The sequence below is a fragment of the Populus nigra genome, chromosome 16 (genome assembly GCF_951802175.1).
Source record: "Populus nigra chromosome 16, ddPopNigr1.1, whole genome shotgun sequence".
In the NCBI taxonomy this organism is placed as follows: domain Eukaryota; kingdom Viridiplantae; phylum Streptophyta; class Magnoliopsida; order Malpighiales; family Salicaceae; genus Populus; species Populus nigra.
This window is the reverse complement of record NC_084867.1, coordinates 9,496,934-9,523,150: the sequence shown is the minus strand read 5'-3', so window position 1 is coordinate 9,523,150 and position 26,217 is coordinate 9,496,934. Positions and strand designations below refer to the sequence as shown.

The 26,217-nt window shown below is 34.2% G+C and overlaps 3 protein-coding genes across 5 annotated transcripts; all 3 read right to left on the bottom strand.

The window, feature by feature from the left end:
• Positions 1-6,274: 6,274 nt before the first annotated feature.
• Positions 6,275-7,702, bottom strand: LOC133675491 (transcription factor WER-like). Its single transcript, XM_062096895.1, has 3 exons — positions 7,299-7,702; positions 7,054-7,183; positions 6,275-6,728 (listed from the first exon to the last, which is right to left on the bottom strand). The coding sequence occupies exons 1-3, from the start codon at positions 7,420-7,422 to the stop codon at positions 6,344-6,346; spliced, it is 639 nt and encodes a 212-aa protein (XP_061952879.1). The 5' UTR covers positions 7,423-7,702; the 3' UTR covers positions 6,275-6,343.
• Positions 7,703-16,358: 8,656 nt separating this feature from the next.
• LOC133675043 (exosome complex component rrp40-like) lies at positions 16,359-18,174 on the bottom strand. Of its 2 annotated transcripts, none has more exons than XM_062096309.1 (3): positions 17,105-18,174; positions 16,782-16,898; positions 16,359-16,685 (listed from the first exon to the last, which is right to left on the bottom strand). In XM_062096309.1, the coding sequence occupies exons 1-3, from the start codon at positions 17,258-17,260 to the stop codon at positions 16,683-16,685; spliced, it is 276 nt and encodes a 91-aa protein (XP_061952293.1). In that variant the 5' UTR covers positions 17,261-18,174; the 3' UTR covers positions 16,359-16,682. The 2 variants fall into 2 exon arrangements, with proteins under 2 accessions (XP_061952293.1, XP_061952292.1); XM_062096308.1 differs by having other exon boundaries at positions 16,359-16,676; positions 17,105-18,124.
• Positions 18,175-20,937: 2,763 nt separating this feature from the next.
• Positions 20,938-24,759, bottom strand: LOC133675263 (protein KINESIN LIGHT CHAIN-RELATED 3-like). 2 transcript variants are annotated; one of them, XM_062096589.1, is made up of 3 exons: positions 24,432-24,759; positions 21,823-23,904; positions 20,938-21,514 (listed from the first exon to the last, which is right to left on the bottom strand). In XM_062096589.1, the coding sequence occupies exons 2-3, from the start codon at positions 23,847-23,849 to the stop codon at positions 21,301-21,303; spliced, it is 2,241 nt and encodes a 746-aa protein (XP_061952573.1). In that variant the 5' UTR covers positions 23,850-23,904; positions 24,432-24,759; the 3' UTR covers positions 20,938-21,300. The 2 variants fall into 2 exon arrangements, with proteins under 2 accessions (XP_061952573.1, XP_061952572.1); XM_062096588.1 differs by having other exon boundaries at positions 21,823-23,894.
• Between the last annotated feature and the right edge of the window lie 1,458 nt (positions 24,760-26,217).

Sequence of the window (26,217 nt, the reverse complement as noted above, 5' to 3'; positions counted from 1 at the left end):
TCGATAAATTGGTTGGCTTTATAACTAGCTTTGAGTACTTGAGCTTCCTAAATGTTAACTCAAGGTATCACTACATATTCATACATCTAGATGATGAAGAAAAAATAACATTAATCACAAACAAAGAGACATTTTGTTATTGAGTCATACCTTTTGGCTTGAAGAAGTTATAGCCATTTACTAATGAATAATGGACAAAGTCTTCCAAGACTAATTAGGTAAAAACTTAAAGGTCTATATTGATGATATTCTAGTTAAAAAACATAAAGTTTGAGCAACATCTTTAATATTTATAAAAAGGTTTTTTTTTTTGTTATATGCCTACACTAAATGAAGTTGAATCTTACGGAGTGTGCATTTTCAATAAAGTGAGGAAAATTTCTAGGATTCCTAATTAATAACTAAGGGATCGAGCCCAGTCCTTAAAAGATCTAAGCCATGTTAAACATGACCCCTCCTCAATTGTTTAGAGATATATTAACAACCTTAACCAAGTTTAATTCTCATTTAAGAGAATGTGTTTGCATTTTTTCAAGACTCTAACAAACATCATTAGTTTTGAATGGACTCTAAAATTTCAGCAACCTTTAAAAAATAAAGTCAAATTTATCCTTCCTAAAAGTTTGCTCATAACCTAGAGAAAAAAAAGGATCTTTTTTTATTTATTTAAAGGTGGCAAACTTGGCGAATAGAGTAATTCTAGTATGAGATAAAGAAGAAATCAAAAGACCAATTATTATAAAAACATAGCTCTCCACGTTGCTAACTCAAAATACTTAAAGATTGAAAAGATGACCCTTATATTGGTTAGTGTTGTCAGGAAGCTCAAACCATATTTCCAAACACATCAAATGATTGTGTTGAAAGACTAGTGTCTAAGATAGATTCTTTATAAACCTAACTTGTTAGGATGTTTAGTAAAATAGGCAATTAAAATGGGGGAGTTCAAACTCTAGTGCCAAGTAAGACCGAATATCAAGGCGCAAACTCTAACAAATTTAATTGTAGAGTGCTCAATCAAAGATCTTCCAACACTAGATAAACACAAAACAATAGAGTCCAATTTAAGTTGAGACCCGTAGAGGTTGTATATGGATGGATCCTCAAATACTAATGTGAGTGTAGTATGAATTGTGTTGATAAGCTTTAAAAGGTGATTTTTTTTTTAATATGGGATTTCTTTTGAATTTTTCTTCCTCTAATAATATGGTAGAATATAAGGTATTATTAGCTAGCCATGACTTGATTGAGAGTTTTAATGTCTATCCTCCATATATATTAATGATCTCCAGCTTGTAGTGGGGTATTGTATTAGATAACTTGAAGCCAATAAGCTTTCAACCAAATACCAATAGAAAGTTCAAGCACATTTAAACTTAAGGAGAGAAGAAGGAAACGCAATCTTCATAAAAAAAAATACATTAAAGGAAAATGACAAGGTATACCTCCTCTCAAAGCTTGTCATTAATAACCTAATATAATTATCTCATATATTTGGATTGAGATACATGAAAAGTCAAGCATAAAATAAGAGGAAACAAAGACAGTAGCCACCATAAAAATTATACTAGATAAAAATTACTTAAGCAATATTTGCTTATAGAAAAATTACCAAAAGACAAGAAGTTGTTTGACTAACAAGGCATGTAGATAAGTATTGTCTATTAGATGGTGAGTTGTATAAATGGTTAACCACTAGTCATTTATTAAAATACTTGTTTTTAAAAGAAAGTGGATATATGTTGACAGAAATATATGAAAGGATCTATAGCTTTTATGTAAAAGCCAAGGCCATAACTTCCTAAACAATATAAGTAGGCTTTTATTTGCCTACTATCTTGAAGGATACCACTGACTTAGTAAAGAAATATTACAAGTGCTAGAGACTTGCTCTTATGTAGTGCCAACCTTTAGCTGAACTACCCATTATTATGTCTTTGTAACCTTTCATCCAATGAAGAATTGATATACCTAGATTATTCCCTAAAGCCTTAGGAAGAAGGTAGTTTATCCTAAAATGTATTGAGTATTTCATGAAATTGGTAGAAGTTGAAGCCCTATAGAAAATAACTATAAACAAGATCATTTCATTTTCATAAAGAAAGAATTATTTTTAGGTTTGGACTCTTTAGAGTTTTGATCATAAGCAATGACACCCAGTTTGATAACAAGAAGATAAAGGAACAATGTCCAAAAGCTCCACAATGAAAAAAAGTTCTCATTAATATCACATCCACAAACTAATAGATAGATAGAACTTACCAACAAGATATTACTGAATAGATTAAAAAGAAGATAGAAAAAGCTAAAGGTGAATGGGTTGAACTCCTTAACGAAATTATATGGGCTTACAAGACCATCCAAGAATTTTCATATGAGAAACATCTTTTCTCCTTGCCTATGGTACTATGGCTATCATTCATATAGAAATAAGATTCCCTAGCTATATGATACTGCACTTCTCCTTTAAAGACAACAAGAAATAATTGAGAACCAACTTAGATATACTAAAAAATGCTCAATTGACAACAATAGTAAGAAATGAAGCCTTTAATTATAAAACAACATAATATCACAATGCTAAGGGGGAAATGGATAGTTTAAAATAAAATGGATGAAGAAAAAAGCCGCCAAAACGCCCAAAACACTGTCCAATCTCCATTAAAACACTAAGAATCATCTTCACCTTATCACCACGAGTATTTCAACCTTTTTTTTTTATTGCAAACCGTCAGCCAAGCTTATGTGTCCCACCAAGCCACCATCACCACTACTACACCGGTCAAGTTAGAAAATTACATGTCCATGTGCATTTATTATTATTTTTAATTTAATTTCAATTTTTTATTTCTAATATTTATTTTTTAATTTTGAATTATATTTTGTAGTTTATAAGTACACTTGGTTAAGATGCCTTGTTCGTGAGGCGCATCATCTTCATCTTCCCGTAGAGTTCCTCGGTACATGGATCCTGGACCGATTGATCCATCCATTCTATGGTTGCAGGAGTCACATAGATCACATGCCATATGGAATAGGAATGTACGTTTGTTTTTCATTTGACAAAGATGATTAATTATTGTGCTAATTACCCTATAATTCATGTTAATACATCAAACTTTCTTCTTTTATTATGCAGGATTTGGGTAAGATTTATTGCAAATTTTATAAGTTGATGCCGCTTCCAGATCCGATGATTCCATAAATTATATAGACAGGTTTTTATTACATCACATGTCTGCAATACATAAAGATGGATCATGAGATTCATGACTTGTTCACGGCGCTCATTGAGAGATGGAGACAGGAGACTCATATGTTCCACCTTCGTGTCATGGAGATGACACCTACATTGCAAAACATTGATGTTCTACTTGGCTTGTCTATAAATGGGCAAGCGTGTACTGCTGTGGATATTCAAAATAAGATAACTTTATGCGAGAGTGTATTTGGACGTGTACCCCTTCCTAAAATGTTCAAGAGGAATGCTTTATCCATGAAATGGCTTTGGGAAAACTTTTTTAACTTACCAATATTTTTGTATTATATTTTTTTATATTTGAGTTGGTTACTAATTGTTGTATTTTTTTTTCACATAAAGCTATGGTCCTGGGAGGGAGCATTTACACTTGGGGCGCCCACAAATTGAGTCTATACCTGTTATGTCTATCCAAGTTTTAGAGGTTGATATATAATCTTCATTAGGATACAAGTAATATGTTATTGAACATACAAATTATGTTGTTTAGATTAAAAATTATGTTGTTTAGATTAAGAATATTTTTCTTGGAAACCTTATTTAATAAATATCATTGCTTATTTATTAACAGATGATGTGGGAGTAGATATTTTGAACATAATCCAACCTATGTTTTGTTATTTTATCAAATCGAGTTAGATAGACGACAATCAAATTAGGTATATTAATAAATTATGACAGTGAAATAATTGTGTGTTGTTGTTGGTAAATGATGAGAATTAATTACTTGTGTGAATGTTTGATTTTTGGATATTGGTAAATCTATTAAAATAATTGTGTGAGTTGGTATTGGTAAATTATGAGAATTAATTACTTGCATTGTTTTATTTTTTGGATATTGGTAAATCCGTTAAAATAATTATGTGTGTTGATGTTGGTAAATAATGAGAATTAATTACTTGCGTCGATGTTTGATTTTTTGGATATTGTAAATGTTATGAAATTATTGCATAGGTTGATGGTGAAATTTTTTTATATTTATAAATGTTGGGAAATAATTTTTGATGGGTTGATATTGGTAAATAATGAGAAATGATTGCATTGTTAATGTTTCAATAGGTTGTGTGAAATCCTTACTCAACAGATACTATGACATATGCTTTTTTTATATGTACACTGGTCATGGATTTATGGACATCAGTTGTCCTTCTTGTACCTTTTGAACTTGTTGAGTTGCATTGCTCGGACCGTGTGATGCGACAATTTAGCTTTAAGCAACATATCTCGTATGACATAGATACGAGTGATCAGTTGCATTCCATTAATCATTCAGGTAGCACGCTAATTATAATTGGATGATCCACTATCTCTAACATATATTGATGTAGGATGCATGAAGAAATTTTGTTTTTAGAGAGGTGCATCCTGTAATTTCTAAGGAGAAATACATGGGTTGGTACCTGAGTATAACACGTCAAATCATTACATCTAACCAAGCGCAAGTTCCTTCATGCAAAGAGATGGAGTATGAGTCACATGCAAGATGGATTCAGAATATTGTAAGTATTTGTTACTTTTTTATAGGCTTTGACAAAATCATTGTATTTTATTTATGAATTAATAATATCTATTTGCTTCATATTAGATTGGACAGTTGATACATGATGGTCGATGTGTTGTAGGTTATCTTCGTGATCTTGATGATGTTGATGATGGACTTGTTCATTATTATGCATTTTTTTGGCTTGAGACATATTGTACTATACTTGACCTGTTAAGAGAGATATTGAGTCTAAATGATATTGTCTCGAAAGATGAGATCACATAGACAAGTGGAAGCCATGCTATTGATAAAGTTGGTCCAACAACCTGTCATCGCAGAAGACATAGATAGACTAAGATATATTATTATGTAGTGTATAATTATGTTGTGTTATTTTTCTAGTTAAGGGTTATTTTTATTATTACTAGTTTTGTAATATTGTTTTTGTCAAATTGTCATGTTGATTTTAAAGTTATCTTACATATTATGTATTTTCATAGTTTGTTTATATAAGCATGATTTAATATCGTCAAAAAACATATAAACATGTGAACAAGTTGTTTAAAATTTCAAATCATTCATTAACAACTTAAAAATACAAAAATAAAAATGATGTTTAAAAAACACATATAATTTGGAATAATAATTAACAAATAAAAATGATATTAAAATATTAAACTTTGAATTATGGATATGAGGTTTGATAATTTATAGATCTTGTTTGACTTTTAGTTTTGTTGTGGTTTAGACTTAGTTCAACATTTAAACTAGGTGTGGGGCACAGCTGTTATTCTCGATAACAGTTATTTAGTGTTTCTAAATGAATGTTAATAGTAATAGCAGTTGTTTAATAAAACGCTAATGAGAATAACAGTTGTTTACAACCGCTATTATCATTAACGATTGTTAATAAAACCGTGTTTTTTAAAAGCGGCTGAGTCAAAACTATGCTATTTCACAGAAACTTTTATCAAACTATACTAGTTTGATCAAATATCCACTTTCTTCACATGGGATTTTGTATGGTAGGAGGGACACATTAGCTTCTTCTCCTTTTTGTTTTTTTTTTTTCTCACTTTTATGCCACATAAAAACAATAACATCTCCCACTTGTCACCTCCACTATATCTCTCTCTTTCTTTTTCTTTTTTTTTTGGATTTTCTTGAATTGTTTTTTGAAAAAAAAAATATTAACAATTGAAAAATAGTTGAAAATCATAAAATAGACATGTGAACAACCAAAATGCATCAAAAACATATTTCTTTGATTTATTTATTTATTCTTTTTTATGAAAAATCTTTAAAAAAATGAGGTCAAAATCGAGTTATGATATTTCCTTATCTCTCTATCTCAAACAATAATCAAATACTATCATGGAGTGTAGAAAAAAAAAAAGCGGGGGTTGCATTCACTTGTATGTTTGTTGAAAGTATATCAATATTGGAATGAGTTGCTGAAAATCCTGAGCCTCATTTCAGGATATCACATGTGAACACGTGCATGTACATGTTAATTTACGGGCAAAAAAACAAAAAACAAAAGGACAGTAATTATTTATTAAAAAAAGATGTTGAGATACAAAATGGCGCTTTACAAGTCATCATGCCATGAAAGATTCAAGAGACTCGTCTAAAAGTTCCATTAAACTAGGAGTATATAGATATGAATCATCATTAAAAAGCCAAAAGTTCTCATAGCAATCACTTGTCAATATTGGCTCATGCGTGCTAGTGATTTCTATTTCCTTTTCATGACTATCTTCTATCACATTTTGGAGTTCAGTTTCAGTTTTATTACTAGGAATTAACCTCTCATTTGAACTTAATTTAGTATTGAAATTCGCCTCTATTTTTTTGGAGAATTTTGATGAGCTAATTTTAGATTTTCCCTTCTTAACCCCTAGCTTTATGCTCAAATGAGTGTTCCAATGATTCTTCACTTGATTATCTGTTCTTCCTGGAATCCGACCAGCAATTAGAGACCACCTAAAAAAAATTGAAACTATATATAAGAACAGACGTTTAGTATATTCAATAACAAACAACAAAGCCCAGAAACTAGCTCTAATTTTAACGAGTACAAAAGAATTGCTGATGATAGTATCATTAAGAAACAATAGTATCATTGTCTCCACAGTGACGATCAATCAATTACATTCACCAACTTTATTAATAAATTAATCAAATAATCAATTTATTAAAATTTACCACGCATTTTTTAAGACTTAATTATTATGTTTTATCTGGGAAAAAAGAATGAGATGCATGCTAACTCAAAATTATATAACGTGCATACGAGATGAAGAGAAACCTATTGCCAAGAAGCTTATGGAGCCGGATGATAAGGTCATCCTCGTCCTCTGAGAAAGCCCCGCGCTTAACACTAGGGCTTAGATAATTCACCCATCTTAGCCTGCAGCTTTTGCCTCCTCTCTTGAGGCCTAAACCACAACATTAATTCAAATCTTTTAGCTGATAAAAAAAAAAAAAAACACCACGAGCTCTAAAACTAACATCAATCCCTTCTACATGGAAAGGTAAAAAAGAAATGCTAACCTGCGACTTTTGCTGCCTGATTCCACTTCCCTTTGCCATGCACCTTTACGTAATCCATCAAGATTCTATCTTCCTCCACTGTCCACAACCCTTTTCTATATTCTCTACTCCCAGCTCCTTCCATTGTTGTTGCAGCCAAATGACGTTTTATTGTAAATATGAAGATATTTATAATTATTAATAAACCCTTTTCGAAGAGAGGTTGCTAGAAAGAAGTTTTGAAACCCCGTAGTAGTGGTAGACTAGTCCCCCAATATTTTGTAGTTTATATATATGGAGGATATGCATGAAAAGGAAGTCATTGATAGAGTGTATGATTGGGTGGGGGGGGGCTACGATTCCTTCCCCTTCCCCACAAATTATTGAGGTTCAAGAAAGTTTTTGAAGCAGTGGAAATTATGAGTCATGAGAAGTGACAAAGCTCATTACAGCAATATATCAATGGCAATCTAGGTGGTCCAGAGGAAGAAAATAGGCTTTTGTTGGTTACATAGACGACAACAAATTATAAATGTACGTTCCTTTTCAATTGTCGGGCTACCAAAGATTCTCCAGCCCTCTCACAAACTGAAAATTACCACGTTGGCTACATCTAGGCTAGTACTTTTCTTAGTCATTTTTTATGATTATACTGCTGACATTTGTTAGTTTAAACGAGCTGGGTTCGGATTAGATGTTTTAAGAGTTTTTTTTATTTTACTTTAGCACACTCAAAAGAAAAATTAGAGAAATAATGCATTCCATAAAACATTGAAGAAATTAATATAGCAGAGAGAGTCATATATGATATATGCAATTCGAGTAGGAAGTATCACATGACTTTTTTAGAATTATAAAATGATCTATACAAATTTAAATTGGAGAGAGGGAGAGAGGGGGGGGTGGGAGATTTTGAAGACATCAAAACTCTGATGATAATACCACAAATATCAAAAAAGATCTTGATGAGACGAATCTAACAATATCAAAGCAAGCGTGTCTCGCCACTTTTGAGAAGCTTATGTGGCCCATTTTGGTCTTTATTATTGACATTCCTTATTGTTATTGGATTCGTCTCGTTAAGATCTTTCTGGTGATACCTGTGATGTCGTCATTGGAGCTTCTAAGTGTCTCTGAGGTTCTTTTTCCTTTCTTTTTTCTCTCTCCTCTCTCCTCAAATTAGATTTTTCACGACCATTTTATATATAATTTAAAGAGAGTCGCATGTGACTCGTGAATCATATATGTCAGCTGCAACTCTCTAAATTGTGTTATTTCTAAAAAAGAATTAACTATGAGTTCCACAAAAACTCGATTATGCTATCGACATTTGTTGGTTTTGACGAGATGGATTTGGATAAGACGTATTGAGAATCCATCTGGGAAAATTATGACTTTTACCTTTGGATGTGGCTTTTGAAACACTACAAATTATAGCTTTTGAAAATAACACATGGAAGGGGTTGTGATATTAGTTTTTAAAGTATTACCAAACAATTAAAAGTCTCAGTCACAACTAAAGCCAAAGCCACAATCAAATTGGTGATTCTCAAACGAGCACTAAAAGCACTTGTATTAGTCTTGTACTAGTTTGTATAGAATTGAGGAATCTATTTCACGTTTTCATTCATACTTTTGAATACAAGAACATAGAGCTTATTTATAATCCCTTGTACAGGTTATCTTCTGAAGAATAGGAGATAAATATTGTAAGTGATAGACATGGAATATAACCGAACAACTAAGAGTTTTAATCACAACTCTTTAGAAGATAACTACAATCTAAGATAATTACAATCTGCTACACTCCCCCTCAAGTTGGTGCATAGATATTTTGCATGCCCAACTTGTCTAACACTTGGTGAAAGGCTTTACTTGATACTGCCTTAATGAGAATGTTAACAAGTTGATCTTGAGATCGAACATGAGGAACTTCAATTATCTTTGCTTCCAGTTGTTTTTTAATAAAATATCTGTCAATCTCCACATGCTTTGTTCGGTCATGCAGAACAGGATTGTGAGTTATGTCACATGCAGACTTGTTATCACGGTATAATTTCATAGGAAATGGTGGTGAAATCTTGAGTTCCTGCAACAAATTTTTAATCCATAACAGCTTACATACACCTTTAGTCATACCTCTGTACTCTGCTTCCGCACTAGATCTAGCGACAACTCCTTGTTTTTTGCTTCACCATGTAACCAGATTTCCCCCAACAAATTTCAAGTATCCTGTAGTTAAACGTCTGTCGTCAATTGAGCCAGCCCAATCTACATCAGTATAGCCTTCGATATTCAAAGTATCTCTCTTAGTGAACATAATTCCTTTACCTAGAGAAGATTTCAAATATTGTTAGATACGTAGTACTGCCTTCATATGTTCTTCACTAGGAGAGTGCATAAATTGGCTAACAACACTAAGTGAGTATGCTAAGTCAGGTCTAGTATGTGCAAGATACATCAATCGTCCTATCAGCCTCTAATATTGTTCTTTATTTGTATGAATCTGATTTGAAAGTGCACTCAACTTGACATTTTCAGCAGCAGGTGTGTCACTCGATTTGTAGGCTAGCATGCCAACTTTATTAAGCAAATCAATTGTGTATTTCTGTTGTGACAAGAGTATACCATGTCTAGATCTCAAGACCTCGATTCCTTGAAAGTACTTTAAAGATCCGAGATCTTTCATTTCAAATTCATGAGAGAGATAAGTTTGCTGGGCTTCCTTTTCAATAGAGTCATTTCCTGTCACAATCATATCATCAACATATATAATCAATATTGTGAGCTTCACTTCCTTATGCTTTATGAAGAGAGTATGGTCAAAACTACTCTGTTGATATCCAAATGCCTTTATTGAGTTTGTAAATCTGTCGAACCAAGCTCTTGGTGATTGCTTTAAACCATATAATGATTTTTGCAATTTACAAACTTGTTTGCTTCCTTCAACCTGTAATTGACATCCTAGAGGCAACTCCATTTATACTTCTTCTTAGAGATTCCCGTGCAGGAATGCATTCTTTACATCAAATTGACATAGTGGCCAATCAAAATTTATAGCTAATGACAAGAGAATACAGGCTATGTTTATTTTAGCCACTGGTGCAAAAGTTTTTGCATAATCAATCCTGTATATTTGACTATATCCCTTGGCCATAAGCCATGCTTTAAACCTCTCAATATCACCATCAGCTTCGTATTTGACTGAAAAAATCCATCGATATCCCACAGGTTTCTTTCCTACAGGTAAGTCAATCACCATTCATGTTGCATTTCTTTGGAGAGATTTCATTTCTTCATTCATTGTATTTTTCCACCTAGGATCCTTTATAGCTTCCTACACACTATTAGGAACATACACAGTAGATAATTTATTTACAAATGATTCACATGCCTTTGATAGCCTATGGTAAGATACATAATTATTTAATTGGTATTTAGGGGTAGAAGTACGAATAGGTTCATAATAAACTCTAGGAATTCCTCTTGTGATACAGTTAAGAAGTATTCAAAGTGGAGGTTCAGGATTTACCTGTGATTCATCAGTTGATGGTAACTCATGAGGAATGGAAGCATCAAATGGAGATAATTGTTATTGTGATACATTTGGTTCAGTTATATTAGGATGGTCATACGGTTGAAGCTCAAGTATTATTTACAAAGGCTATCATTGTTGGCTCAATTGCTACATCCATATGTTCTGGTTCTGCTGGTTCCTGTTCAGGTGGTTTAGGTTCAGTTAAAGTGTGACTTCTGTTCTCAATTTGATGGCTAAGATACTGCAAGTTAAGACTTTCCTCCCCCTGATTTGTAGTTGTTGTTGCAGGAAAGTACATCTGGTATTCATGAAATTGTGCATCTATGGTGACATACAATTTGTGAGTGGGTGGATGGAAACACCGATACCTTTTCTGATGGAGACCATAACCAATAAAGACACATCAGAGAGCACATAGTTGAAGTTTATAACGGATATGTTTTGGTATATGTACAAAGGCAATGCAGCCAAAGACTTTTGGGGGCAGGTTTGGTGTGAGTGGTGAGGACAAACTTTGGTTTAATGTATCAAGTGGTGTATAGAAGTCTACGTTGTGGGATGGAATATGATTTCTTATATACAAAGTAGTTGTAAGTGATTCGCCCCAATAATAAAAGGGCATAATGGCTTCAAATAGTATGGTTTGAACCATTTCCAGGAGATATCTGTTTTTTCTTTCTGCAACCCTATTCTGTTAAGGGGAATAGGGGCATGTAGTTTGATGGATTATGCCCTAACCATGTAAAAATTGCTTCATCTCATAATTGACAAACTCCCCACCATTATCAGTGCAAAGGACCTGAATTGAAGTTTTATACTGAGTAGCAACCATTGAATAAAACTGTTTAAAAAGTGAGGACACAGCCTGCTTTGTTTTCATCAAACATACCCAAGTCATTTGACTATGATCATCAATAAAGGAGACAAACCAACGTGATCCATTCAAAGTTGGAACTTTTGCAGGCCCCCAAACATCAGAGTGTATAAGTGTAAATGGTAAAGGACTTTTATTCAAACTTGGTGGAAAAGGAACACGGTGGCTCTTTGCCAATTCACAAGTTTCACATTTAAACAATGGTGGAGATGCGTTTCAAAATAATTCAGGAAACAAATGTTTTAAATATCCAAATGAAATATATCCAAATCGCTTGTGCCACAACCAAATATTAGACATAGATGTTGAACTAGTAACTGATAATGACTGAGCCAATGCACTTAATCTAGATGATGTGAGATCAAGATAATAGAGCTTCCCCTTTTTAGTACCACAACCAATCATCTTCCTTGTCTTGATATCCTTGAAAAAACAATGGTCAGGCCAAAAAATCACGAAACAATTCAAAGAAGTTGTAATTTGTGAGACAAATATCAAATTAAAATTAAGGGAAGGAACTATAAGAACAGAGTCTAAATTTAGTTTATTTAAAGAAAATGAACCTTTTCTAACAACCGTGGCTTCAGTTCCATTTGTTATAGACACAACATATTTTTCAGATGGTTTCAATTTAGAGACAGAGGAGGAAGTATCAAAGGACATATGATCAATTGATCCAGAATTAATAATCCATGCATAAGATCCAATAGGTGTAGGTTTATCAAACGGCTTACCTGGTGATTCTAAGGAGATGTGTAATGCAGTAGCATTAGTATTAGGTGAAGACATTTCAGTTATGGCGGTGGAGATAGATGATGTTACAAGTGGAGTCTTGCCTTTACGTTTTGGAGCCTTAAAAGGATCCCACCATTCAGGATATCCAGTCAAGTCATAGCATCGGCTTTTAGTATGTCCAGTGTCTCCACAATTAGTACAGTATCTAGATGAGCTAGACTATTTGTTTCCAATATCAAAGCTACAAGATGTCACCATGGAACCAATGGAACCAGAGTAAGTTTGTCGGACAGGTAGTGTGTTTGACAAGCTAACATGGCCACAGAATAAGAAGTAGTCGGGTCACTGGTTAGAAGGATTTAACGATTTGCTTCACGATGAATATATACATATGTGCATTCAAGATCCAGGCTTGGATCCATGCGAAGTATTTCTCCTCGTACTTGCTCAAATTCAACATCAAGGCCATTTAAGAAGATGTGTATCCTTAATTTTTCAACTGCTGCTTTATACATACTAATATCTTCAGGGTCCCTCATTTTGACTTTTGTTACTGTAACCAAGTTCTTGAAATATTTCAACTAGCTCACTATAATATGTAGGAAGAGAACAACTAGATTGACGAATGGAGAAGGCATGTTGATTGAGAGCAAAGATTTATGTTTCATCTAATCTATCATAGACTACTTTAGCAAGAGCACTCCAAATTTCACGAGCAGTACATAGGCGAAGATACTTTTTCATAATCTCTGAGGTCATTGATGTGAGTAACCAGCCTTTAATTTTTTGATTTTCGGCATACCATTTGGAGTAAGAAGGGTCTTTTGTATCAGGTTGAGTTGATTCGCCAATAATATAATCGAGTTTCTCACGACCAGCAATTTGCATTTCGATGATTTGAGACCAAGTGTCATAATTGGTTTCGATAAGTATTATACCAGCATTGAAACCTAAGTTTTTAGTTTGGACATGTATAATAGGAAAGGATGATTCGGTAGTCATTGTATTGAGGAGTAATGTGATTCAGTGGATTTGTAGGGATTTTTAGAAAACCTGCTCTGATGCCATATAGAATTGAGGAATCTATTTCACGTTTTCATTCATACTTTTAAATACAAGAATAGAGGGCTTCTTTATAGTCTATTGTACAGGTTTATCTCTTGAAGAATAGGAGATAAATATTATAAGTGATAGACATGGAATACCAAACAACTAAGAGTTCTAATCACAACTCTTTATGGGATAATTACAATCTGCTACAGTTTGTATATCCACGCTACGTTGCATGAGGTGGGGGGTGGGGGTGAATTTTTCTATATGTAAAAAAAATATACAGGTCTCATGAAATTATTTATTATTGTCATTAAACTCAAAAATAAAATATATTTAAAAAAAATATCAAGAAAATTATTTCAATTAAAGTATCTCTTGTTTATTTTAGTCCACGCAATGTTTTAATTGGAATCATTGTTTCTATTTAAAAATTCATTAAGATAAATTTTATGATTGTTAAATCAAGTTAATAAAAAATATCAAAAAAATATGTTCATATTTTATGTGATTGAGAGCAAAAAAAAATGTAAATTTGATAAAATTATTGTCAAAATCTATTTAAAAATCTTAATAATAAAAAATGGATTTCAATCGAATTTTCATGAACAATTATTATTATTATTATTATTATTATTATTATTATTATTATTATATCAAATATATAATAATTGAAAAAAAAATTATTAAAATTCAAATAACAATTTATAATAGTATTTAAGAACCATGTGAAAATTAAAAGGCAAGTAAATCTAGTAAAAAATTTATAATAGTATTCAAATAACCCATGCACTTGACCCTACTTTGTTTTTTTATTAAGGGTACAGAGAACATGTCATTTGTTTTTTATTTTTGTGAGAAAAAAAAATACGGATGATAGATTGTTTGTGACAAACATAAAATACTTGTGTCCCCCAGTAAACTTGCATCGTCTATAGTGTATCGCATGCTAACCAGCTAAGCTACCATATAGAAATGTTATAAAATAATTAAAAATTTTATTTAAATGCTTTACTATTCATATGAACATTAAAACACCAAAAAAAAAACAGTTGTTTTAGAGTAGTAGTATAATAATATGGCAAATATGTATATATGTTGAAAATTAAGTATTTATGTCATTATCAGTTTTGAATTCAATAATTTAAATTAGATAAAAAAATAAAATAATAAAAGTTCAGTTATTATTACTTTTATAGTGCAATTACTCATATCCAATAAATATAACAAGCCATTATATAAGAAAGCATGAGAGGATCTCAATTAAAAAAATATTATTAAAATTAAGAGTAATTAAAAGTGATGCATCTACATATTTTATACATAACTCACTTTCTTTAAAGGCCCATAAATAGAGGAAATGGACAAGGTGAGGACACAAAATTCTTAGGCTCAGCTACGTGCTAAGCTCAAACATCTATGGGTCTAATAAAATATCAAACTCAACACCCTTAAGTCCAATCATGTGCGAAACACAAATGTTTGTGGATCTAGCAATACACCAGCCCCACACACCAATGGGCTTGGCTACGCGTTGAGCCCAAACGCTCATGGATCTGGTAAGATATCAGACTCAACACCTTTAAGTTAAATAATGTGCTAAACACAAACGCTTGTGGATCTGGCAATACACTAGCCCCAACACCAATGGGTTTGGCTACGCGCTGAACCCAAACGCTCGTGGGTCTGGCAAGATATTAGACCCAACACCCTTGGGCTTATCTAAGTGCTAAGCCCAAACGTCTATGGGTCTGGCAAGATGTCATACCCAACTCTATTAGGCTCGTATAAGTGTGAAGTCCAAGCACTCATGGGTCTAGCAAAACATCAGACCCAACACCTTTGGAGCCAGCTACATGCTTACACAAATACTTGTGAGTCTGGAAAGATATCAAACTCAACTCAACTCTATTAGGCTCGACTACACATTGAGCCCAAATGCTTGTCGGTCTAGCAAGATAACAAATTCAATTCCTTTATATTTGACTATGCGCTGAGACCAAGCGTGTTTGGGCCTGAAAAGATGTTTGGGCCTGAAAAGATGCAGACCCAACATTCTTGGGTTTAGAATCATTCCAGATCAAAACATATAATCGATGGTTTTTATTAACCCCATGTTAAGTCATGAGATTATCAAAACCCTTAACCCAAGATGCTAAAAGCTTAGAGTAATTATTTTCCTACATCCCTATATATATATATATATATATGAAAATCCTCTACAAATTAGATATATTTTAATTGATATTAGTGCTATAAAAAGATTATTTCTAATGTTAATGTTATGTACATAATAAAATATAAAATTCTTTTACAACTCTATTATTTGTCTGACAGTACTAATAACGTAAAAAGATATTTCTAATATTGTGTAAAAGATCAGCATTAATATTAATATAATGGATTTTTTTTTTATTGTGATGGGGTTAGTCCTCTTAAGGTAATCATTTCTCTATAGCCCTGCTTTATTTATCTTGTCTCGAGGAACCAGCAAGGAGCTTCTTCTTTTTTCCAAAAACATGCTACACAACCAACGATCAAAGTTATCGTCCATAGATCTCCTTTCATCATGTCCAGTGCTTTGTCTTTGTAGTCCCAGACAATCTAGGAGTGGGTCTCGGAGTTGCAGGATAACGAAGGGGAGGAGGCATATGTTACCTGCACCTCATGGTGTTTTGACCGCCGAATGAACCGACTCTTATTTCTCAAGGGTTATGTCTTGGAAATCCTCCTGTTCCAACACAGCTAATACCAACTGGCGTTGTGGTCACAAATGGACTCAATGAGAACTTGGATTATCTAGTGGAGGTTCCTCAAGACAAGATAAATAATGCAAGGAAGTATGTGTTCATGATTCTTGACAAATTACTTACACATTACGGGCTCAAAATAATTAACCAGTTTCAATAAGATTCAATGCCTCAGCATATCCACAATTACAAATGCTGACTGATAGACGCACTTGGAGAGATTCAATCAGAATCCTCAGCTTAATCATCTTCTAAACCCAAAGTAAATGGGAAAATAAGGCTTCAAAAGTAGTGTTAATGTACATTCAAGAAGTACTTGCCATTATAGGCCTCCAAAACTATGAGCTGGTGACAGTCGGTGTCTTCAAACTTCTGCGTACATGACCCTGCCCCTTCCGATTAATGACCATCGTGGATCCAAGAAACAACGTTTGCAGTCTTCTCTAATCATTCTGCAGTTACTGAAGTTCAGAAAATATGATTGAAAAAAGCAAAAAAGAAAGCAAGGATGACAGGACTAAGTGTAGGGGGTTGAATCATAAATGCCATGAATTTACCTGAATTTTCTGAAGTAATTTCTCTGCCGTAATTTTCTGCTGTGCCCCACTCAAAGACTCCGACTTCATAATTGCATTGACAACAATAATAGCTGTTGATGGAGAATCAGCTTTCACCTATATTCAAACACGAAAAACAAAAGGTTATATTAATAGAAGTAGGACTTTTCAACACAAGCAAAACAGAGCAGTCTTGTGGACATGAAAGTAGGCAAACATGCCTAAAGCAGGGGAAGATGCGAGAGTGAGAGAAGGATGAATGAAAAGTGAGTGGAAGAAAAAATTGGAAATCAATATCATAATACAGCACAAAAAAGTCATACCCAAACACGGCCATTTAAGCCAACAGCTATCTCAAAGGAGAGCTTCTTGCCAAGTGCCTCAAGAACCGGACATGTTGGTGAGCTCAGCATTACTTTCCAGGATTTGCCTTCACAACTCGAACATAAAGCAGAGCACCTACCTGTTCCAAGAAGCATGAATCAAAGGAAACCTTAGAAGTGCAATTTCAGTTCGAAGTGTTCAGCCACAGTTTTTTGTTCATTTATTAATGTTGGAAGAAAGAAATAATCAAGGCTGTGCACCGAGCCAGAAGGCAGACTGTTATGACAGTTGCAAAATATGGAATTTGTTGTGTTGAATTCTAAAATTGGATCCCGTCCACAGAATGAATGAGATTTTTGTAGTGATTAGGGGACTTTCTGTAAAATTGGCACAATTCACTTGACAGAGCAAATTAAGATTTGCTATAAAATCTGTTGAGATTGGAAACTAAAGTGAATAAATAACAGCAGCGGCAGCGGTGGGAAGGATACAAGACCTTACAAAATAAACTAAAGTGACTATCTAATGATTCTCCTTACTCTAGAAAGGTCGGTTTTTTGTTCATCACCGCGTCAAATTATTCATCTTTTATAAGCAATTAGTTAACATCTCTTCTTGTTTCAAGGCAAACTTATCTGAGATGAAATCGACAATTTGATGGTAATCAAGGTGAAAGCTTATTCCTGAGATGTCAGTTAAGAACTTTCCTTGAAATCTTGAAGTAAGTCATGTATAATGTCCTTGGGTGTAACCTCGTAAGTAGCAGAAGAACACTTGTTGAAAGTAATGAGCCAATACTTGTTCAATGGCAAGCTGTATGGATGATATTGGAAGGGAAGGAAGCGAGCATTGATTGAGTAATTGAGATTTGAAATAATTATGCAGATACCAACTCTTTGATTTTTTACTCGGAAACTAATGGAGTAAGTTTCTGTTGCGGCTATCTGATGTTTCCTATAACTCCAGATTGGTTGTTTTTGCTCGTTAAAATGCTGGCAAATTATGCATCTCTTACAAGTAATCAACATGTCTCATCATCTCCAGGCAAGCTTAGCTGGGATGAAATTGGATGATGTGCTGGTAAAAAAAGTTGAAAAGCCTTTTCATGATGTGATCATTTAAGAGCTTTTCTTGAAAACTTGAAGGCAAGTCGTTAATTGTTTTTTACTTGAAATCTTGGAAATCAGCTGAGGTAGGATGTCAAGATCAGGCAGCACAAACATTTGTTTCAAAAGAATGGAGTGAGGGGAATGTTAGAAACTCTTGACGTTATTGCATGACAGGGGAGTCATCACCTGTAGATTCAACAACTCGACGTTCATGTTCGGTCAGTTGGAGAGGTATCCGATGATACATCCCCTCCTCTGCGGTGTTCGAGTTTTGAGAAAAATATGTGGCGATGTCCTGTTTGGGAAATCGTACTTCCTCGAATTTCCTTGCCGACCTGTATTGGATTACTACAAAGATCGATTTTCTTATGTGGGACACTGCCAATAAAGATAAAAATAGATTACGAAATTGGAACTACTTGGGCCAATCCCTACCGACTTGCACCTTCTCTTGTCGCCGAGGCCAGAAGGGAACAAAAATAATATGGAGCCAACTGTGAAATGGCCGAGAGATGGTCAAGATAATTATTCTAGACAGGAAAACCGTGAACTTTATATTCTGATATTTCTTGTTGAATAATGGTTTTTATAGTGGATGTAATAGGCAGGACCTTCGGAGTTCAGACAACTCATGTGCGGTGCCCACCATTATCATACCTCGGGAGAAGAAAACTTCTGGCTCACCTGCTTACATCCATTAGAGACCTGTCCTCTCTGTAAGCACAAGCTGTTTTCTTCTCTCAACGGGCTTCGTGCTAGCACATCAATACAGCAAATATATTTTCCAGTAAATTTCACTTCCTTTTCGCTTTAAATTAATGTATGTCAAACTGAAATATTCAAATTGCATCAATTAATTCCAAGCCATTTCTGCTTCGGACAGTGATGTGTTTTTTGGGGAGAGATCTATGGTTAAAAGACAAACCGAATTAAAAGATTTAAAGATGACGGGCTATGGTAAAAAGAAAAGAAATGCTTTAACTAGGCATGAAAAGCTTTTTTTTTTTCTTTGAAAAATAAAGAACATAAAGACCGTATATACTCGCTTTGGTGCACGTCATTCATCCCGAAGTTAGACTATTTAATTTTTATGTTAAAAAATAAATATAGATATTGAAATGGGGTAAAAAAAACATAAAAAATTAATAATGACCGATTTATAATAATATTAATTAGGGTTAAGCCAAATACAAGATAATCTATTAAATTTGTGGTTTAAATCATGTAACTAAAATAATTTAATAAAAAAATAAAAATAATTTTAAATTTTTTAAAAAAATAAGTTAATTTTTTTTGTACTCAATTTAGAAAAAACATGAAATTTAATTTTCAATCAATTAAATATTAAAAAAAATTATAAAAAAAAATTAATTGTACAAAAAAATTTTAAAAAGTAATAAATCAAAAAAAAAATTTGTCAAGGCCCCACTTTATTATTATAATGGATAGTGGATTGTATCTAGACAATACACGCTATATTGTAGTGAATATTGTCTTGACTAAAGAAAATCTCCTTCCCTTTTAGTTTTTTTATTTTTATTGGAATTTTCAGTTTGATGCTCGAAAGCAAGCCTGACCATGCTATAGTATGCTCTGTCATAAAATGGTTGCGCTACCAAATTTCTATCTAATACCTAAAATAAAGGTACAAAATAACGAATAAGTAGTGCTTCCACAATTTCACCGCAATCTGTCACTATGCTAAATTCTCTTCACCAATGGTGGCTCAATTTACCCTTTTTTTCTATGCAACATGCAGCACCACAACTCATCGCTGTTTCCTACCACACTTTCGTATCAACCACTTCAACAACACACAGCTCTTTGAAAATGGAGAGTGACATAAAAAATCTACTCAGACAACCTTCATAAAAGCTCCTCTATCTTTTCCCTGGGTGCAAAATTAGCTTCTGGAGTTTGGACTGCTAATAAATTTGCAGACGCGGGACATGAACGTTAGGCAATATGGTTGCACACATGAATTCTTTCAGCTAGGTAGGCCACCAGTTGTACGAGCTAGGTGTAAATAACCTCAAACCACCCCCTTGTCCCCTCGCCCTTCTTTTGAGATAACCTCAAACTACCTTGAAGCATGCAGTCAAAGCTGCCATGGCTAGGCAAAGAAAAGATACCAGGAGGAGATTAATTGCCATAGCGGTCCTTGAAAAACATTTATGAAAAGAGTACTGATTTAGCTTGTTAGTTGAATGATTGGAAAGCATTTGGGACCCCCACAACATAGAAAATGGAAACTAAAAACAGCTCATCATACACAACTTGCATATAGGTCTTCGTCTATTAAATTGCCATCAAACCCTAAAATATCAGTAAGCAGGAGGCATCATAATTGGTCCCCTACTGAATAACAAAAAGAAAAGATTAGGTTAGAGCAAAGGATCCTACTTTCCTTGATGGCGATGGATGACATGCTACGAGTAAGATTAAGAATAAAAGCAACCAGGTTAGTGTCCTCGCGGTCCTGGAAGAGAATTTTCTGTCTTGCAAATTTTCTATCTCTGTACCCTGGGTTCGAATCTTTATATGTATATCTATCATTCCAGTGGTATCTTATTTGTCTACTAGATTTGCTTGTCTACTAGATTTGCAGATTTGCATTACAGGGTGTTTAGTAAATTTGGGAATTAGTTATAGCACACATGAAGGACACCCAGGTTATAATAAAAAAAAAAGAAGAAGAAGAATACTATCAAAAGCAACAACTCTTACACCAAATGATGGCATTCTATTATCAAATGATAAATATCCAATCATACAATTCTTGTAGCCGGTACAGTACAAATGAATCCATAGTTTCTTGATCATTATGTGGGAGAAACACTAATATCACCAATGATTTACAGCAGTAATAAACAGTAAGGTACACAAAAAATAAACTTAAATAAATATGAAAATGAAAATCAATAGGACAACCAAACCCATGACTGCAGTTGTTTCCAGATAAGAATCTATGAGAACACCAACCACCTATTCCTTTCTTCTTTTCTTTTGGTTTCTTTTCTTCTTGAATTAACTCCTATAATACATTCTGTTCAGTTTGAATAAATACAGCTATACATGTAACATCTTTATGATACCGTAATGCCATCTTTGTTTATGTCATGAGAGTTGCCATCAAGGAGGTTCTCCAGTGACCTAGCTTTTCTGCTCCGAACTCTTCCCGCTTCTTTCAACAACTCGGCCAACCTTTTTTTCTCATCAACAACATCGGGATTTGCCGTCCCAAGCTTTTCCTCTCTCATCTCAACTACATACTCTAAGATTTCAATTGCATCATCCAACCTGTGATAATACGTTACAGAGCACCTCAGCTCAGCTTCAATTCAAATTTGTTATGCATAGGAAAAATGCATATGCTCACATACATAAAATCAGCCAAACACATCCAAGATTTACAACTTTAGTATTTTATTTGGTACAAAGTACCAAGTGAAGGAAAATAACCACAGCCATTGGGTAACCATACCACCGAACATCACTTTGTGAGATGAGCAACATAAACAACTTAAACAATGTTAAGCAAAATGATAATAAACTTTTGACAGATGCATATGAGGATAAAAGACACAAGAAGTGAAAAGGGTGCTCACCTGCCCATTGCATCGTAAGTGCCAGCAAGATTGCTATATACCCCAAGAGTGTCAGGGTGATATGGTCCACACTCTTGTTCTAAAATAATCTTGGCTTCCTCAAACAATTCCGCTGCCTCATTAATAGCATAGCGCTGAACACAGGAGAGACCCATTTGGTTAAGAGCAATGCCAAAGAAGGCAGATTTCTTCTCTCCACTTGCACGGAGCTTAGAAATTGCATTTTTGAAGGAGTTGTAAGATTCAGAATAATTTCCCATCATGTAGTACATGACCCCCATTTGGGCTTCGATTCCAGCAATAGTGCTTTGCTGACCAGGGGCATCATTATATATCTTTAATGCCTTTCCAAGGAACATGATTGCCTGATCAAGCTCATTCATTGATTCATAGATAGCAGAAACATCACTGAGACCACTAGCGATCTCCTCTGGGGGGATCCCTGGCACAGGCTTTTCATAAATCCTAAGGGCATTCTCACAATACGATTTAGAGTCCCTCAACTTCCCAGTTTTGTTATATAAATCAGCCAAACGAACAAACACTGAAGCAACAGATGGATGATTCTCTCCTTTCGTTGTCTTAAAAGCTGTGAGTGCTTTTTGATAAGCAAAAACAGCCTCATCATACCTAGACAAAGATAAGTATGCATCTCCAATGCCACAATCAATAGAGGCCACCTCAGATTCCTGGCCATTTGCCACCATGGCCATACTGGCTAACACAAGATGCTCAAGGGCAGCCTCATGATCTCCCTTTGTTTCACATATAAGACCCATAAGCCGTCGATCTGCTGCCTCTTCTAGAGAAGCAGGAGAACCATTCTCTCTATGAATGTCTAGAGCCATCTGACAAACCATCTGAGCATCATCAAACTGCAATGCTTGAACATGGGCCTCAGCCAAATATCTACAAGTCTCACCGACTCTAGGGTCAGTTTCTCCCAGAACTTTTTTCTGCACCTCCAATCCTGTTGAGTAGCAATTTGTTGAATTCTCAACCTGGCCCAGCATCGCATAAGTATCACCCAACTGCATGTAACCAGCAAACTTGGCAAGGGCATGCTCTTGGCCTTCCTCAGGCACCGGAATCTCAATTGAATGCTCAAGGATGGGAATGGCCTCCCTGTACTGGCCTATGCTGCAGTGTATTGCTGCTGTGACATGCAAACACATTACCAGTTCTAAACTGGATTTACCATTTGCACATATTTCAAATGATTTTGATGCTCGAAGAGCTAATTCAAGAGCTTTCTGAGGATTATCCCCTGAAGAAACCAAATCCCTTGCTTGCTTTAGCAAAAACCGGCCAAGATCTGGATTATCTAACCCCGATTCATCCTTCGTTCCATTCAGTAACTTCACTCCACCCGGAGGAGAATCCCTCCGTTTCTTCATTAATCTGTTTCCTACATTTCCTTTTTTCAAATTCTTATCATTCCGTTTATCAATAGGAGGTTTCTCTGGAGGACTTTTTCCCTTAGGACTCAACTTTGATGATGCTTCAGATTCCAATTGCTTCTTGGAGGAGCTTGAAGAAGCAGACTTGGTGCTTGCAGATTTGATCTTTTCCAATTTCCCTGACTTCTTGCTCCCTGATGAACTTCCCTTCTTAGAAGAAGAGTTGCTACGAGTGTCATGCTCAGGCTTATCCACCTCTTCCTCTTCCATTATCTCAACCTCTCTCATCTCTCCTCCTACCAGATGGCACAACTCTGAATCAATCCTAGACTCTTCACCATCAGATGCAAAGCTCTGCCTAGAGGGGGACTGATCAGAACTCTGCATATCACATACATTCTCATAAAGCTGCTCAATGGAGGTGTCAACCACCCCATCAACAGCCACACCATGAACAGCAACTGCATCAACAGGAGGATCTAGGCCAGCACTGTGAAGGCCGTGGGGGCTCGATGCACTCCTAGGGGACTTATTAGGCACAGAATTTTCCTTCATCGGCACTGAATTTCCGTTCATTTCATTCACTATCGCTTCCTCGTTAATTCCATCCATAACAATTCCAGGCATATTTATTCACCAAGTCCACGAAAACACCGAGTTCCAATAAATCAACTGCAAGAAACTTTTCATAAGAAATATGAAGGCAAGCTATATATACAATTGGTACTTTAGATCCAAACAAGATAATCATATCTTTATGCAAGCTATCTAATTATAAACAAACTGAACCAACCAATACACATGTAGCTAATATATGAAAACAAAGTCAACTAAAACCAAGCAAAAACAGCAATAATGATAACATCAAAAGCTCAATTCTTTAACTTCTGGGTCAAACAACCCATCTAACTTTCCATGCTTGCAACAACCAAAAAAAATAAAAATTAACGTTCCTTAATTAGATCTTTTCAAAAATGTTTCCAAAATTCAATAAAATGAACCCTTACAATATAAAGTTCATCAATAACGAAAAAAAAATCAATACAAAACAACACAAACCCACAAATTATATAAATGACAAAACAAAAATTCATTGAACAAAAAAGACAACTTTAATTTTTTTTTACCTCTCAAACTTATCCAGTAACAGACAGACATAAATGCCAAGAAAAAAGAAAAGAAGACAACATTAATTAATAAACTCAGTACCTTAAGAACCAGTCATGAAAGAAGATTCCGAGGTGATATGTTATCTGGGTTTTAAACAGGAGATATTGATTCAATGTTCGCGCTAAGCCAAGAGGGAAAGAAAAAAAAATCTTTAATTTAGTTTTTGTATCCTATCTCTCTCTCTCTCTCTCTCTCTGGGTGTGTGTGTGTGTATATATAAAAGGAAGAAGTTAGGCAGATGAAAAAAAAAATTAACACAAGGACAAAATGGGAACTTGCAGAGAGCTTAGCTGGTTAGAAATGAAAATGGGAGTTCGACGAAGATAAATAAATGAATAAATAAAAATATTCCTGCAGAGGTGGAATGTCAGAGTCAGCGAGTGAAAGGATAAAGAAGGGGACTTTTCTCCCACCCTATAGTCAGACCTAAATAGCGCGGGAGGCCTGCAACTGCCGATCTGCTTTCTGTCCGTTTTTCCCTGTTTAATGGGATCTTGACACGTGGCAGTTGGATCATGTTTATGATGAGGTGGAACGACAGTTGTAACCTTGTTCGAATGTTGAATTGGTGTCCTTGGAAGTAATTAAGAGGTTCTTTGACTTTGGGTAGAATTAACTTGTGAAGATAGTTAAGGGGTCATGCTCATGAGCCATACTTGCCCTCTTTCATCCTTGAGAGCTAAGCTGGTAAGGTCAAACGTGTGTGTCACTTTTTAATCATTAAGTATTATTCTATAATATGTGGATTTTTCATTGTTAAAGGCTCTAATCTTCATCCTTTCACGTGTTATTATGGATGAGATATGTAGAATTTTATGTTTTTTTTAATTTGATTCTCGAATAATTTTTTAGTGATTTAGTTTTAATTAAAGATAAATTAATTTAAATTTTATATAAAAAAATAGAATTGAAAAAAATGGGACTGAAATGAAAAGAACATCAAACATAGGTGGCATGTTATAAATTTCATAAAAGATACATGTTGATCCTTGAACTTTAAAAATCAGGCAAATTATATAATTTTAATACCTCAATATTTTTCTAATTCAATTTTGGTTCAAAAATTTATTTTTGTAAATTTTTAGTTCCTGTTTGATAGAAGAAAAAGAGGTCGCTAAATTCTGGTGGTAAAAAGAAAAAAGTGTCATTGACATCAATTTAGGCCACCAAAATGGAATGGTTCCATTTGACGAGGAGAGTTCATATTAGGTTTTTTTTTACCTTTAATGTTCTTGAAGAAACAGATTTGAGCTCAGGTTGATTTTGGTTTTTAGGATGATTTTTTGAGGCTGTAGATAGGTTTATCACGGTATCTATAGTGTTTTATAGGTGTTTTGAGTTAAAAACGGGTTTAAAAAAGGGTTTTGGGGTTAAAAAAACTTATGCCCCTGATTTTTCGGCTACTATAATGGCCGGAATCTAGGCAAATCAAATAACGCGTTATCTATCTTATTTTTTTTCAAAAGAATTTGGGACAGCATGCTGTCTGTCCCAGTTGCAAACAAAAAACAATAAGGGACTAATTGCATTGGCCTCCCCTGGCAGGCCTATGTTTAGACCTTGACATCTATAATATTTTTCTGATTCATCTATAATATTTTTTTTTGTATGGATGAATTTTATTTTTGAAAATAAAAAAAATTATTTTCAGATAATATTTCTAATATGTGTAGCCTTACATGATGTTTTTTCTCCTTTTATTTTATTTGATTAATTTAATTTGTGTCTCAATTTCTATTATTGTTTTCTTAAATAAAAAATTATTTTAATAAATAAATTTGGCAAACACAATTAGGTATATATCCTGTCTTTCAAGATTAAATAT